At 40.7% G+C, this 18,047-nt stretch overlaps 1 protein-coding gene across 8 annotated transcripts in view; it reads right to left on the bottom strand.

Moving 5' to 3' along the window:
• The window catches only part of gramd1bb (GRAM domain containing 1Bb), an 88,521-nt gene extending 72,056 nt beyond the window's left edge, over positions 1-16,465 (bottom strand). For 3 of the 8 annotated variants that reach the window (XM_061045926.1, XM_061045927.1, XM_061045928.1), the window contains exon 1: positions 2,347-3,030. In XM_061045926.1, coding sequence (XP_060901909.1) covers positions 2,347-2,477 — 131 coding nt within the window. In that variant the 5' untranslated portion in view covers positions 2,478-3,030. Of the gene's footprint in view, positions 1-2,346; positions 3,031-4,140; positions 4,522-14,091; positions 14,104-15,167 lie in introns of those variants that run through there. The other 5 variants (XM_061045930.1, XM_061045929.1, XM_061045933.1 and 2 more) reach the window with 3 other exon arrangements.
• Between the last annotated feature and the right edge of the window lie 1,582 nt (positions 16,466-18,047).

Raw genomic sequence — 18,047 nt, 5'->3', positions numbered from 1 at the left:
TATTAGATCTTTATGCATATTATTTTGATTTTGGCTTGGGATAGTATTTTAGTTTTCGAACAGTAGTGTACTACAACCGGTCTGCTAATACACAGTTTAATTCTCTGACATCATTCTGCATCTAAACACTCACAGCAGCTTAAAAAAACTAAAAAATAACGTATTAGCAGAATTATGCAGATGACACAGTGATTTATATAACAATGTCACCATGAGACTAAAAGTCGTAAAAACTGGATAAATGCATTCAACAAATAAATGATCAAATTTGCCTGATTACCTCCAGATACACAGAGATTAAACTATGACTGTCCCTGCAGCCAAACAACAACAATTGGAAGTCCATCCATCTCTAATGTAAGACCTATCTTGGTAAAGTCATCAACAAAACTTGAACAAAAGTCACAGCAAGACAACAACAAAATCAGCCTACTACAAAATCTGAACTCCTGTGTCTCTGAAGGACTTGTGAAAACGTCTGCATGCTGGTTGATCTCTAGAAGGTTCAATGCAGTCTTTACAATTTAAAAAGCAGTGCAGTAGAACACAGTGCATTGTTCTGCAGTTCTGTTGTTAACTTACAGTGCATCAAATGTTTCATTGTAGGAAGGCAGAGGCGCTGCTTGTCAACAGGCAAGGCATGCAACTGCTTGGGGCCCCAGACCACTAGGGGGCCCCAGAGGGCCGACAAAATGTAAACTAAAGCAGCGACACATAATGTGTAAATTTTGCAATGACAGTAGGAAACCTCCTTAAGGGGTCCCCATCTGACAGCATTGACTCTCATTGCCCTGCTGAATGCTGGTTGGAAGGCCCTCCAATTGATTTTGGCTGTGGGCCCCAACAAACACATTCACCACTGTAAGAATGTGTAATAGATAAGGCTTTTTTTTTTATCTACACACATTCAGTCAGATATGAACAGTGAACAAATATTAACTTCATAACTTGTGTAGTGCACAAATTAAACTTCAACAGACATTCAGAAATCTGTACAGAGAAACAAAATGTGGAACAGATGTTTTTAGAAAACTCCAGGACCCTCAAGTTTCCATCAATTTCATGCAACAAAATCATTTTTTTAAGTATAAAAGGTTACATTAATGGTATTCCAACAAATAGCAGGTATAGTAAATGATGTAGGAGCAGTTTTCTGATATTAGCAGTTAAGGGCAAATCTGCAGCTACATTTCATCCAAAATCTCATGAGAGATGTGTACGTGTGTGTGCATGCATGTGTGTGTGCGCGTGCTTGAATGAGTGCATGTTTATAGATGACTGGTTGATCTGTATTTTACTTTTGCCATCATTCACACAGGGACAACATCTAGAAATTACCTTGTTAGCTAAATGTTTTCTCTTCTGAGACTAATATTTTTTTTTACATTGTTCCTGTTTCAAATAAACTAATAAACTGAACTGAACCCTCAGATGGTCTGAGAAGGGTCTATTTGCTGTCCACAGAGTTAAAACTACACATGGAGAAGTAGCAATGAGCTTACATCACAACATAACTGGAACAGACACTAACATTGAGACTCTGCTTGAAACAGGGTTTGAGAAACTTCCTTTGGCCCCTAACCTTTATTAAATTAAAGGCGGGGCATTTATTCATATCCTGAACTAAACAATCATCATTATTTTGTTCTTGTTTACATTAGTTGTTGTCTTGTCTCTTTATATTTAATTCCCTAAATGGCTTTATGTCTTCTACAAATCACAACCTAATACATTGTTATTGAAGGAATAAACTTCACCCTGCTTATGCAGGATAAATAAAGTGCACTTAAGTAAAGCATAATATATCCCTTTAGTAGTTATAACCTAGTTTTAACTTTTAGTAACATAATTATAACCTCTTCACTAGAAACTGACCGCATCTTGGCGTGTCTCACAGTGTGTAATCCCGCTCCACAACTCACAATCATCTGCTGCGTCATCTTCACTGATGACTCATAGAACAGTGTCTCAGCAAAGTCACATTGTGATATTACATAACTCTATCTGCAGTTACAGCGGAGGAGTTCAACTTAGCAGAAGCCTGAGATGCAAACACTCAAAACCAACGGCAAATGAGCAAACTCGTCATCCCCCCCGCCCGTGTCATTTCCCACATTCCATTTGTGACCTTCCCTGGACCTCGACTGATGCCCCGATAATCTGGCAGAGGCGGCTAAAATCACAGCAAGTGGGGACATATCAGCCGACAGCAAAGCCGACTGTAACTCCACCAGAAATGCAGCTGCACATAGCAAAGGAACCAAAAAAAGACAAGACGAGAGACAAGCAGGACAGATAGAGAGGCAGTGGTGCAGCCTCCAGGCGGACATGCAGCTGTTTTTTTACCTGCAGAGGAGACATGACATTCCGTGCCCTCTAAAGCCGGCTACAGAACGCTGCTCTCCCTGCAGCTGCTGCAGACGCCCCTCACTAGCTCTCAGCAGCACAGCAAAGAGTAACGCAGCAAGAAATCCCATAGGTTTGAAAGGTACTGTTCCTAACTTGAGCCAGCGGAAGACGGCGAGCGAGAGGAGTGCGCGGGCGAGAGAGCCAGAGAGAGAAACATGGGGGAAGACTGCGGGGACAGAGAGGAGTGGATGTTCAGTGAACGGCAGACAGCGCTGAAGGCAAAGGCAGCTTAGTGGGTGGCTGTGAGGCTAGACGGAGAGTATTCCTACACGATCTCTGTGTCACAACTGCATACCTAAAATCATTATATTCATGCACCATTCTCAGAAGGTATTACGTGTGTTATGACACAATCAGCAGCAGCTCCTTCTCTCTGCAGCCAGCAGCTCTGTGAGTACGGGGAAAATCACCAGATTTCTCCTATTTTTAGAAACATTGTGGTAAGTGTAGCAGATGCTAAAAAAGCTGATCGTGCTGTTTTCTTGTCCCGTGCTTCTTCTAAGATGGATGTTGTTTTCTGCGAGCTATGAAACCGAGACATTATCCAGCTCAATGCGTTTGCTAGGAGCAGAACGGTGGTACTTTGTTTTTATCCGATTAAAATCATCCGTCATTGCTACTTTTTTAAAACAAACCAAAAAGGTAAAAACTCGTAAAACTTGCTCCACCCCATAAAACACAGAATATTAGCTTGAAGGACATGCAATATAAAAAAATAACCCGTGCGTTAAATCTTTCATGTATCTAGTTCTTTCTACTACTATTCAAAAGAGTCTTTATGAAAAGTTGAGGAATGCAGATAGTTCTTACTCCTGATTCATCCTCCTTCCTAATTTCCTGACAGGAAAGAAGTCACTCACTGAGTTCCCCCATGGCTGCATGTTTTTATTTCAGGGTGGCACAGATGATCACATCTCCAGCCACCAGGCACACATACATACAGTATTTGATTTAAACAGCCCTGCACCTTCACACCAAACTGAGTGACTGACTTTCTGTCCAGGCCTGACACAGGAGAGAATATTCCCAGCAGTGATAGAACAAGCAAATGATAATACATTTCTCAAATCATAAAGAGCTATGGCATAGTGGAGATAACAACCACAGCACTATATGACATTTGGAAAAGCAGATCCCCAGGAAAAGAATAGTGTTGATCAAAATAGGGCTTATTGTGAATATATCCATCAAAGAAAATGATTTAAACTAAAGTTTTGTTACTGAATAGGTTATTTCTGACACAAATCTGAGTTATCAAGTAAGACTATTAAAAGCAAGGAGCAGAAAAAATACATCTGAATTGCATTTGTGCAGTAGTATGAAGAGGAAGTGCCCCCTAGTGGGAAATAAATGCAAGTCACAAATTGATGCAGCCAGAGATCAGATATAAGAGTATGCATTTTCACACACACACACACACACACACACACACACACACACACACACACACACACACACACACACACACACACACACACACACACACACACACACACACACACACACACACACACACACACACACACACACACACACACACACACACACACACACACACACACACACACACACACACACACACACACACACACACACACACACACACACACACACACACACACACACACACACACACACACACACACACACACACACACACACACACACACACACACACACACACACACACACACACACACACACACACACACACACACACACTTCACTCACCTCTCCTCTCGGATTAAAGGAGTCAGGAAGCGATTGCTGTCATCCTCATGGCTGCTCTGCAGGCTGCTCTGCTGGCTGCTGCAGGGCACATAAGAGAAACGATGTCAGCTTCTGAACAGCTGGAGGCTTAAATAAATCTCACCCTGTGTTTTCTAAATAAAGGATAATGTGAATACATTTGTTTGGGTGCGATGGTACTCGTCCGTCCAAGCAAACAGGAAACACTAGGTGAAAACATTATAAAACAACAGAATGTCATAAATAGACCCTACTGTATAAACTCAACCACGACTCAGTTGTACTGTAGGCAGTTTCACACTGACTGAGCAAACATTTCACATTTTCTGTCATAAATCTCTTACAGCTAGGTCCAAGGTCTGCTAAGTTTTAAATACACACAGCAGCTTTGTAATGTTGTGTACAGTACAAGGCAACTTGGATAATTGTAGACCTGTACAGTACAGTACATGCACTTTTTCAGGGATGACACAAGAGGGGGCTATTTGATATGCACTATGCAAAACATCAGTGCAAAACAGAAGGCTTCTGATGACAGTAAGCTGCTTATGTTTGAAATAAAATACACAGAGAGGAAATCATTAAAGAATAAGGCAAACGTATGATCACTTTAACTACCAGAATATTTTTGAAAGGTCTGACTGTCACATCTGTCTAAACAATGATGCACACATTAGAGTTAATCTAATGTAATATAATAGTCAAAGAAGCAACATTAAAACTACACATGTTAATTATTGCAAACATATTGACAAGTGATTTCATAAAGGTTTGTCTGTTTATTTCCCTCAGTAAAATAATTCTCTATTTTAAGATTCTGCTGTCAAGCTGTCAACACTTCGACATTTAAGAATAAAGGCAGCCTGTTGGGAAAGGTCTTTATTAATTCTCTCTTTAAACTCTCCAGAGAGTTCATTTGGCTTGTACAGTAGCAGTGATCTACACACGGCTGGAGAGGAAACACTGGGGTGTGTATAAACAGCTCTTTTAAAAAAGGTTACTTTTCTTTATGCACTGTAGATTCACTCCTAAATCATTCTGAAAATCTATAGTAGGCATTTCCCAATCACTAAATATTTGATGGATTTTTACTGATTTTTTTTCCCTCCCCATCTGTTTATCTTTTTCATTTTTAATCTAGAGCATTACAAATGAATCTCCACACAAGCTGGACATGTTTTTTTTCTGGGTTTTTTAAATAAAAATCGATTAATTAATGTAAGGTCACATTACCTGCATTTTCAAATTAAGGAATTTGTGGTGTATTTTAATAAATGTCAGCTTAAAAAGAAAAAAAAGGATTTACACTGAGTGACTGTCGTGCAGTGAAAGTTAGAATTTTTAGAAACAAAGAGTCAGAAATCAAGTGCGACCTCTGCAGTACCATGCCAACATTTGAGCATTTGAGATGGAAACAGATGAAACTGATACTGTGCATTGACTGTAATTCTCACATGCTCAGATTACCTTACATCATAACCGTGCTCTCAGCTGCTTTAACATTATCATTACTGTTGTTGCAGTGATCAGTCCATTCTATAATTGCAACCACACAAACAAGAAAAAAAAATCCTTTATAGTAAAGTATCCCTTCAGTTCCACAGCCTTAAGTCATTACTCTTGTCTCCTCTACAGCAGGTGCAGCGTCTCTACAAGCTGTTCTTTCAGTAAAAGCAGACGTATTGGTCTGGGGGTTTATGCACGTGTTTCTTCTTGTATCCCTGTCTTTTAGGGCATGTTGCTTTGAAATCACGAGGACAGAGAGTTGACATGGCATGTGCCCTCACTGAATTATTCATGACACATAAACAATTGATGGAATATGCTCTTGGAAAAGGGGAGAGCAAGAAGATCAAACAAAACCCTGTCAAAGTTAAGAACAGGTTGAAATGTGGACAACAAAATGAGACTTAGTGAAGGTAAAGACACATTTTGTAATGTTCTTTCTTTGAAGAATGCAAAACAACCAAAGGGTTAACTCAGCTTCATGTGACTGGAGGATACAACCTAATTATTTGAGATCGAATGTGAGGTTTGAAAACTCCTTATAATTGCCACAAAAGGTGTTTTGGGACCAAACATTTCTATGAACTTCTCATAGAGGAACGATCCACTAAGGAGTTTCCTGAGAACTACACACTATGGAGAACTTTTTTTTCTGTTTACATTAGCACCACCATGGCACCTACTCTGAAGCAGGAGCTAAAAAAGGGTCCTCTAAACGGGGTTCTAGGAACTAAAATACTTCATAGTTCCTGCAGTGCAGATTTAATAAAAATCGGAGATGGTTCCAACAGTTCCTAGAAATATGAAAAGGTACCTGCAGTCTGTAAACGGCTATAGTTAATCATTCGGCTCAATTTAAAGTGTGAGATTTCAAAGTAATCACTGTAGTTCAAAATGAAAGCTTTGTGAGTAGACTACATTTACCAGTGGGAAAAAGGTAATGGAGGGCCACCAATTTGTTTCATCAGAATACTCTGACAATTTTGGGGATTTCAGTTGTTGTTGTTTTTTTTACCTAAATAAAAGATGGATACCCCCCAAAATTGGAAAAATAGGAAGTTTTTCTGTATTTGTTTAATCATCTAACTTCTGATGTATGTAAGCATTTGAAGCAGCAAATGTACTAACATTCATTTCAACATCAAACAGTAACATTGTGAGACATTGTTGTGATTCTGAAATATATAAATGCTGAGACGAGGTAGAGTCAGTGAAGCGTGCCTCAAAGACTCTGCACCACTTCCTCAAAATAGCCCTGCTCTTATCAACCGGCAGAAAGGCGGATTCCACTGTGTCTGCAAGATTCTGCTGTTCCCACACACACGCACTCACACATACATACACACACACTAACACACACAACTGCAGTCTACACATCCTATGCACCACACATATAAAAGGTAAGATAGAAGCGAGGCTACAATGAGAGGATTAAGATGTAAGACAAATGTTACTGCTCAAACAACAAAGGAACACTACTCGACAAAGAAAGATTTACTGACCAGAGACCGGGCTCCACTGTGACGTCAGAGCAGAATAAAATTCAGTTTTTATACTCCATCACATGGCTTTGTGGATTTGATTCAATATGAGTGGAAAATAACGACAGGTTCCATCTCAATGGAAATCAAGCCGAGCCTTTAGAGAACAATATTTGATCAAGTATTTCAAATTATTTCTGAAGCAGCCACCCACAGCCACGAGCACACTTGTAGCACTGCACTGATTGATTTGAATTCCAGTGATTCTTTAATAATGTGTTCTGTAATACTCACAACACATTCAACATCTTCAACAGGGAGAGGGCCATGTTCACATCATGCACTCTGCACTACAAATACATCACTAGTGGGGTCCACGGCACGTTGAAAAGACATTATTAAAAAAGGGGGCAAAGTGCTGGCCAGTCAGGAGTGTCATCATTGCATGAGGTGAAGGTCCAGTATCTGGCTTCAGGAGTTGGACTGAATATAAGTGCTACAGCTAGAAACAAGCGCTGTGTGTTGTGCTGAAAGTTAATATTTAAAAAGTTAACAGCTCAGCTAGGGACATAAAAAACAGGTTGATATTTTATAGGCTGTGTGTCTCACTTTACTCAGCTACCGCTCCTAAATACAGTCGTAAAGTATTCTTTGCATTGAAACCTTAGTCATATCTGCCATATCTGGCTTTATATGTGATGTTTTGATCCAGCAGATTTCGCCCTTGACCACCAGCATGAAACCAAAACAACTCACGCTGCATTGTTGTGTTAGCATGCTAATGCTAGCGATCTTTATTATGCTCGTATCTTCACACTGCATGTAAATTTACCTGAAATGAGCGTGATCTAGAAACACAGTTAAGCAGTGAGTACAGTATGTTATTCTTCTTTTCTCTAGTCCCTCAATTAAACAACTTTTATACACGAGGGGAGGAGTCAGCCGGCCGTCCGGGCGATGTAAACAAAGTGAAGATAGGACTCTGAAAACTCTGAAAGCATCACAGACAGTGGGACTCGGGTGTTATACCCATTGTAGACAGTCATGACTCACAGAGTTATTTTCAGAGGATATACTTGATTTATATTACATTTAAGTGTGAAAAATCACATATTTTCCTTTAAGGTTGCGGCCATAACCGGGGGATAAAAATGAAACTACAAAAGACTTGAAGTTATTCAGTATTTTAGAAAGGGGCGTTCTGAGATCAAGACTGATTTTGAGTACTACAACACTAAATACTGTACAAAATGTAGGACCTGCTCTGCATAGCAGTGTGATGTACCTATGTACTGCTTTGAAGATTTGTACATTTAAAATTTGTGGGTAATCTCACTTACAGAAAAAGATTACAGAAAACTGAATCCAACAATCAAAACAAGACAACACTGCTGAATCCTGTACCCTCTGCTTCTAACTGCCAAGTCTTAAAGCATTACAGTCGAGTGTCTCTTGCACACACAACATCCTGCAGCAGACATTTCCAGACAAGTGTGTAAAAACATGAAAAAGATCGGAGCCAAGAACTTGTCAGCACAGGGGAGAAATTACCACACAATCTCTGCAACTGTTCAGACTGAAAAATGGAAAGTATATCTTCAGTCTGCTCGTCTGTAGAATCCCTAACGACTCGCCTCCTGAAACTGCGTGTGTGATTCAAATCGTGTGGCAGATGGGAGTTGTTCTTATTTGCTCATATTTGTGAACTGATCCGGTCTCTTAAATGGGCAGTTTACATTTTCGCAAATCCCTCAAGAAATAAAATCCTAAACACAACAATAAAGCATGTGGCAATGTGTGTTAAGAGCCTCAGTCATCCTGATTGCACAGCATCTCCAGTCATAAAAAGCTGGAATCTTGAATTGAGACAATGATTAGAAAATAATATATCTGTGGGTGCATTATCTTTTAAAACGGTTCCACACACTACCAGCTGTATTCATATTTGGACCGGACACACCCACAGAAATGACCGGGCCCCTGAAAGATCCAGGGAAAGGGCAGTATTTAAACCGATACGAGAGCCTACAATACGCTAAGATACAATACGATACAGAACCATACCATGCCATATGAGATGTCATGATATAATACGATGCAATACAATACGCTTAATTGTACACTTCTGGGACTCTAAGGCCACATGTCCACCTAGCGTTTCCGGGCAGAAAAGCGCTGGCTGTACGTGCGGGAATGTTTGCATGAAGCGATTGTGCTCTGAGAAGAAAAGCGCTGCAAGTCCGTCCTGTTTCCATGACAACAGTTTGTTGTCATGCTAATGCTAGCGATCTTTATTATGCTCGTATCTTCACCCTGCATGTAAATTTACCTGAAATGAGCGTGATCTAGAAACACAGTTAATCAGTGAGTACAGTATGTTATTCTTATTTTCTCTAGTCCCTCAATTAAACTACTTTTATACACGAGGGGAGGAGTCAGCCGGCCGTCCCGCCGATGTAAACAAAGTGAAGATAGGACTCTGAAAACTCTGAAAACATCACAGACAGTGGGACTCGGGTGTTACACCCATTGTAGACAGTCATGACTCACAGAGTTATTTTCAGAGGATATACTTGATTTATATTACATTTAAGTGTGAAAAATCTCATATTAAGCCTTTAAGTTAACAATCACTTGATCTCTGCTCTTTCGGGATATTTGTCCACGCCTGCTTTCTTTTTTGGAATTGTCTCTTTGTGACTTTGTTTTTGCTGTCAATACGAGAAAATAAGGCTGGAACGCTTGACACTGGGTACAAAGACGAATGGGCACAGAAGGAAGGGGAGACGCAGACTAAATACTAACGTGAGGGGAAGACAAGGAGACACAGCAGGGCAGACGAAGGCTGGGTCTGAAACTACACACACACACACTTTCTAATACATACCCAAAGACACCCTGGACACTTTACACTGTTTACATTATATTCAAATATTTAAATTTTACATTATATTTATATATTACTGTATTTATGTGTGTTAGTAATTTGAGTGTTATTGCATGGCCTTGCGGAACAGTCATTACATTTCACTGCACATCTGTATGAGCATTTGACAAATACAAAACTTGAATCTTGAATCTTGAATCTTGAAATAGTTAATTGGCCGTCCGGCAAGCTCTGCAATTGGACAATTTCATACTTAAAAATTCTGTCCCATCTAGTCTACAGCTGGTTATTTCTCACATACACAAAATTGCATACTATGATTTCGGGTCATAATACAAGCTGCATTCAGGATGCACTCGGATGGTCCCAGTTTCTGAGTCGGGAAGTCCTTCTTCCGACTTCAGTGTGCTCATGTGATTTCAGTTCAGAAAGTCGGAATGATAGATAAACAATTGGAGGGACTCACTCCTCCCCAATGTGGTCGACTAGTCACCATGCATTTGAATGGTGATTTTGAACAGCAACAACAACTAGACACCTTGTTAACAAATGGTTTGAAAACATGCTGAGCATTAAAAAAAAAAGAATTGGAAAGAAGAACACATACATTTGATCAAGTTTTCCAATCTTTTTCAGCAGCATCCTGTGTCCAAAAGTTAAAGCAACAATATAACTTTCAAGAGGATTAGTGTCTGTCCCATGTCCACTGCATGGCCCGATCGCCCGTTTACTGCACTATGTAACTTTGGCAGCGGTCCGAGGTCATCATACAAGCAGTGTGTTCAGCTTTACAGCACTGATACACACACCAGTGTTCAGTTATAAAAAAGAAGCTAGTTAGCCCGTCTATGTACGGTTGAAACTAATTAGCTAGCTTGCGACGTAACGTATTGGCTGTCTCGTTATCAGTGTCCTTGTTGTCTTATCTTTAGTGGCTTTACCAGGTGCAGAAAGTCAACTCAAGTTATATCTCTGACTCGCATCCAAATAAATAAATAAATGATGATTGATGGTATGGGAGGCGTTACAACTCTATGTTTGTAAAAGAAACGACAGTGCAGTTGCATTTAGTGGCCTTCGGTGGGCACCAAAGCCCACCAAAAACAAACTCCTACATATACTGTTGCTTTAAGTTTATAAACAACTGGCTTTGTCCTGCAGTGAATGGTTTGGAGGTAAAACATTTTTTTTTCTATTTGCTCACTATATGTTTAGAATTTGAGCTGATTATTTATTTATTTATTCATAAATAACATAAGAATTTCTTATTATGCTATTTGTATTGCTGTTGAAAGGTACTATATGAAGAAACTTTCTTTGCAATATTGCAGGTGCATCTCATGTTAGAATAATAGGATCTAAGTCCAGGGTACAGAACAACCTCCTCAGTCAGCATCCTACACTTTACTTATGTTTGCTGAAGACCATGCTGCTTGATCTGTATGACTGTACCACTCCTGTAGAGTGATAATAAATAGATGTGGGCCTGTTTGCTGACTCGATACAACATGTTGTACAGCATACTGTGTTAGTGTAACTTCACATAACAAAACGATGATTGTTCTGTATCATCAATAATTAAGTGAAGATTAACATTAAATTCTGGATTATTAATGTCACTCCCATGCTGCACGCTACTTTAATCCTATAGAACTTTCTCTCATATTATACACAGCTGGTGAAAAGCAGCAGAGTGAGGAGGAGCCCTGTCATCTTAACGCCACAGCATGGTATTAAGCTTGTTAGAACAGTCCACAGTGCACCCTGAGGGGGAGCCGGGCTGCACTCATGATGTGCTGGAGAATGACAGAATTTCACACTCAGGGAAGATGTCGAGGTTATATGCACTTATGCCTCTGGGGAAAAATGGTGCCTTCCACTCACAGACAGATAGCACATTAATGGAGTGAGTAATGAACCTGTGTCTGTCTGCCAACTGTAACTAGGAATAACTTTTTGGCAAACAGCAAAGGCAGAAGTGGAGAAAAAAAAAAAAGCCACTAGACGGTTAATTTTTCATCCCAGACAACTGCACCCATAATAGATTGTGAAAACATTCATCTTAAAAAAAAAGAAAATTGGGTCATGTACGTTCATATCTCCTGTGGATGGAGGATAATAATACTTAAATTGGTGTACTTTTACAAATGGAAGAAAAATGGCTGTTTTAGTTCTTTTAGCATAACTGGGGCTCTGTGATGACTTGGTGCATTATCTCAAAGGACAGCCCAATACTCTCAGGTAAAACAACAAGACACATTTTTTATACAAGTGGAACATTTGCTCAATAGAAGAAAGATCTAACAGTCAGACTGATTTATTTGAGTGTAAAGTTCATTGAAGGGGCCAGCTGGTTTAAATGGTGTAAATGATGTTTTCTTAAGTACCTCCACCACACACCAAATCTCAAAGGTCAGTTGATCTAAAAACAAGATCACTATTGATTTAGAGTATTGAAGCATCATTTGCATTCACAAGGAAAAAAAAAAAAAATTCCCCTTTATTCAAGAGGACAGAAGACAGAACCACAGGTGATTAAAAAAAAACACATCTGCTCTGTTTTTGTGAATTCATTAGATAATTTCCTTGGAATTACGAGTTGCTGACGCATCTCACCCGAGCCTCAGTTGCGCTCTGTGGGGATCCGCTAATTTCAGAAATTGCTTTATTGTCTCTTGAGTCACCACGTAGCCACCCTGAATGCATTTCAGATGCATCACATTATAATTAGGCGTGTTTTATCTGCACAGCTGGGGCCTCATGTATCAACGGTGCTCAAAATATTCAACTTCAGTGAAAATTTCGCTTGATGCCTTGACGTGACAGCCATGACAAGGCTGACGTCAGGAAAGGAGGAGGAAAAAAACATATGGAGCTGCACAACTCCAGTGGTTAGCCTGCAGTAGCACTTAAAGCGGCTGTAATAATCGCAGTTCCTGAAGAAAACGTTGATATTCACAGAGCTGTGTGCGGCTCGAAAGGATGTTGTAAACACAGAGATGACGATGTTGGAATCTAGAACTTTCCTGACTTCGGTCAACAGGTAAAAGGCAGCGATAACAGTATCCACTGTGGCTGATTATAGGAGAAGGAGACGAAAACAAACATTGGTAACTAGGTGACAAGACCCTCCCCCTCGGCTTGTGGCTTCAGGGTCAGACGGGCGAAATTGGAATATTTTTTTTCGCGTTTGGTGTGTACGCAGCGTTAGTGAGGACACGACCTGACTGGCGCCCAGTGGATTTGTGCGCCTCCGGGAGCGCACGGTCGGCTGCTTTAGAGACGCTGGCCTCAGGTCTAGCGTCTAATTCCCGAGAAAAGAACGCCTAATAAAATGTGTTTTGTTGTCTCCACCTCAGTCACAAGCACCTTAATGTCACAGTCAGTGAAATCCCTCCGTTTACCTCTGTTTACGTTCTATTTACATTGTTATTTGGCCCATAGTGTGCAGCATGTGGTGCATTTATAGTAATGTGCATTGTTATTAATGGGAGGAGACAAGGCGGGCCAAATGCGCTCAGTTTCACATTAATTGGGATGTATAAAGGAACGGTGTGCAGGAACAGGCGTGTGCACTGTTTTATACATGTGGAAATTTCTGTGCGTAAATTTTTTGTTTTTTTTCCAATTTTGGGAGTACGCCGTCTTTCAGTAAAGAAGCTGCACAGTCTTTTATACATGAGACCCCTGGTCCTGAAAGATCAGAGTGGGGTTTGCATCTGAACTGCAAAGATCGGTTTCCTGCGCAAAGTCGACAAACTAATAACAATATCATCTATGTGACCTAAAGACACTATACCTCCCCATGCTATAAAGGCAAAGCAAAAAAAAAAAAAAAAAACAGTCTGGGATATTTGCTGATTTAAGGGGTTTTAATGAGAGCTTCTGTGGGTATGTTGAGGTACCCGTCTCTCGTTAAATCAGACGAACTAAGCTATTTTTTTTTTTCCATAAAGACGTAACTTGTTATTCCAAGCTAATTATCTTGTTAATTCAGTAAAAAAAAAACAAGCCAATTTTTAACCTTGTCCTGTGAATGCATTTGTTAACAGCTCAAACTTTTGTCTTTTGCTAATGTAAGGACAACCTTTTTCAAGTCTTAAATAAACCCATAAAGTCCTTTGTTGTAAACACTCAATTTTTTATGTAAAATCTAAAAAAGCTCAACAGAAATCTGCACTCTGTTCTTCCTTGTCAACAACTGTTACAATCTCCCCCCTTTATATTTACTTCAGCAGCTCCCGTGTGTGCACTTTTTACAGGCGTCACCTAAACCTCTAAATCTCACAGAGCAGCAGTGCCTTCATAGACAGATCTATAACGAGGAGAGCCACAACACAAGGATTAAAACAGCCTTCGATGTGAAACTGATGTGCAGAGTTACATTCAGCTTTCTTTGAACTGGTGCAATCAGCCTTTCTATTAGGAGTATGTTGTCTATTGAAACACTTAATTTAATCCTGGTGTCTAACATTACTGTAAATAAAATGAAGTAAAAGAAAACATATTTCCCAAAGAATGGAAAAAAAAGGAAGGTAATATCAGAACTGTTTAAGTGTGCGTGTGTATGCCTATCCAGATGTGCATATCTGTATAATTATAGTTACATCTATTTGGCTACACCTGTCTTTTATGTAAATGTGTGAAATGGAGCCCAATCTCAAGGTGATGGACTTATTTTTAACTGTTAATTGCCTGTTATTATGGAACAGTGGCAATAAAGTTCTTAAAATAAAAGAACTGTTTAAGTGGTAATACAATTTTAGAAAGTGATAGACTCAACTTCAAGTTAAAATATTCTTCTTGAAGTGGACAAAACGTTTTGGCCTATGGTGCGTCATGTAAAGAATATAAATACGACAGAAAAAATCAAATTGAATACAAAAAGCATCTTAAAAAAACATCAGTGTAACTATTCTACTCCAGTGAGTTGTGTGCGGTGATTAAGGTCCTCGCTCTTGAATAGGAATCAAACTGTAAAGTACTTCACCTGACACGAGAACAGATATCAATCTGTTGGCAATCCAAGACATTGTTGCAGGTGGAAGGAAAGTTGAGGCACAATGGAGCTAATACAGAATATGGAAGGAAAAATGGAAAATAAAGGAAGGTGAGTAGAAAGGGCCAATACCAACCTGCTCTCACTAACTTGCTCCTTCTTCTCTCTGACCTTTAGCCACTTCCTCAACAGGAAACGTTTACGTCTTGGCGAGGCACTCGGCGTGGAGCAGCGTGACCAGGAAGAGGGGCCATCTTCGTCGCTGGATGGCGTGATTTCAATGGAAGGCAGCTGGAGGTACTCCTTGGAACCGGAATGGGATCGCGTCGAGCCGAGACCGACAGTCAAGCGGCCCCTTTCCATCTCCTTCTCGCTGGGCACGTTTCTCATTCGTCGCATTTTGAAGCGCTTCCTTCGGAGGGTTGGCGTCGAGGAGCTTGAATGTATGGAGCAATCCGACACAACATGGTTTCCTCCATCTGAGTAGACTGGAGCGTCGACTGGGACGCTCACCTGGAGCGAAGGGGGTCTGAGAGTGTCACTCATGGTCCTGAGGAGGTTCCTAATATTTTCAAATTATTTTAAATTCCTTGTTCAGTAGAACTGCAACTTCTGCAGCTTTTAGCTGGAGAACGTTGAGGTTTATTTCTAAAGAGATGAGGCACAATCAGGGTCCTCAGACAATTTATGGTGGACCTCACTTAGACCCCTCAGTTCCTTGTTGTTTTATTTTAAAGCCTTTTCCATGTGCCAGCCAACAGATTCAAAGTCTGGCTGATAAGTCCTGATAGCAGATATCTCAGGCTTAAGCAAGTCCTTCGGCTGCTCCTCAGCTGTTGGCTGTTAAGTATCAGTTCAGCGGCTGGCTGGCTGACTGTGACGAGCGGTCTTGTGGCAGTAAACTCAGTCTCTCAGGCTGGGCAGGAGAGGGCTGGATTAGATAACAAAGGGGGCTTCTGTTCTGAGAGCAGCAGATGAAACATGTATAAGGCCTGTCAGGGAGTGTAACACAACTCTTTGCTGGTCCTCCCCAGGGACCGGCAGGCCAAGTTACACTCACACACACATGAACACACACCCTGACATACACACACGGCTATGCTAGTGTCCAAGCTGCCAAAGCTGTTACCTTTGCTGCTGTTGCTAATGCTAAAGCGGAAGGCACCAACTGTCAGCCCTTAAATATTGATGCTGGATTTGTGAAAGGCTGGGAGGTTGTTTGTTGTCACTTTGTGCCCGTTTCAAAGTTCCTGCCGCAGAAGAAGACCCTGTTGGCCCAGGGGTCGTGCCCATACAGGAGGGTGAGGTCCGTCTTGTGCCATTCAGTGCGCTGCTGTCTCCACGCAGTCAATGCCTACAAGTTAGAGGAAGGTGAAAGGACTGAAAGGTGAAGGCAAGGCTGAGGGTGATGATGACTTCATGAAGCAGCTACACAGACACAGACACACGCATCTGATTGAAAAGACAGACATAGTGTACAGAAACACACAGACACAATGATAACCAATCACAGGGAACAGGCAGCACATCTGATGGGACGCTTTAACAATCAACCGCGTTCACTCATGGCCAAATTCTAATCTATGAAACAAACAGTGCCTATCCACCACCATGCATCAGCACAACCTTATCAACCCTAAATACCTTCCTTACTTGAGTTGAGTGTATCACAGACCTTACAACATCCCCACAAACAAAAACAAAGATAGCTCACACAATCGGAAAATCTAGGTGGTCTAAATGCTCTAAAGGTTAAGGCAAAGACATGCTCTTATAACAAAAGAATCATCCCAACAAATGTCAGACTTTGACTCAGAAGTGATTGTGTTGAATGCCTCTGTTGGATAATGGACCCTTGAGTTTGGCTTACTGTGGGTCAAGACCACACCTGTCAAACAAACAGCACATCAATAAATAATTCAAACAGGACTTGGTAAAAAAACATCAAAAAGCAATATGTCAAAGTGGAGTGGGATCCTAGGGGAATATCCCGATAAAAAATAATGCAGACACAAAGTCAAGAGTAAACACAAGGTTCCATCTGTGTACTTTACATAGCCAATGCCATTAGCGTAACTAAAAAACAATAGCTCTGCACGTATGGCTTTTGAGCAGGTCATCTATGAGGTGAGAACTAAACAGCAGTGGAAACCGTCATGTGTCATTTAAAGGCAGGGTTGGTAATTATGGAACACCTGCAAGAATTGAAAAGTAAAATATCTTCAGAGCTTCTTCTTAACCGACCCAATCTCCTCATCCGCCTTCAAACGCCACGCCCCTCATACACATGGTCTAGCACCTTTAGATCACAACTGCTCTGTAACAGAGCAGAGACAGAACCTCTTTTGGTTTCATTATCACATTACCTGATGACTCACTCAGGGGTATGAAAACACCTCACATAATCATACCGAATCTAAAAAAAATCAACCTGTCATCAAAAAGACATCAACCATGGCGTCACTTTTCAGACCCTTAACTCCCTCAGTTGTCACCGTCCCTGAAACGCTCAATGAATGTTTTTTTTTTTTCCTGGTTTGTCCTTTTTGCTTTATCTAAACCCTTTTTCATCACAGCCTTTTCTGCTTCTTTTCTTTTCTTGCCCTGTTTAGCAGGACGAGTATTTACAAGTAACGTGGCAGTGTATACTTGAGCTGCCCTTTGCCATAATCCGCTAGACGTGGAATAATAACAGCGGCGGTGAAGTACGCCGAGTGTGGGCTGGTGAAAGTGTAGAGTAAGCACAGGGAGATACGTAGGCATATGGTTGGGTTGGTACTTTCCATTCAGACCTCAAGTTTAAGAATTGCAGCACTTAAGGGTTACAGCTCTTTTTCTCTCCTTTTTCAGAGAACATGATTTATTGATTGCCATCGGGGTGTCATGGCTATTTTAAAGAAATATGGCTTTTGTGTATTCCAGATGAAATAACCAGCCATGGGCGGTTCTAGGCAGCGACCAACAGGGGCCAGTGCCTCAGTAACTCTGAGCTTGGTCCCCCCCTGTGGCCACCCCT

Source organism: Labrus mixtus, chromosome 9 (assembly GCF_963584025.1).
Source record: "Labrus mixtus chromosome 9, fLabMix1.1, whole genome shotgun sequence".
Taxonomy (NCBI): Eukaryota; Metazoa; Chordata; class Actinopteri; order Labriformes; family Labridae; genus Labrus; species Labrus mixtus.
Note: the sequence above shows the minus strand (reverse complement) of the source record. Positions and strands in the feature narration are given on the sequence as shown.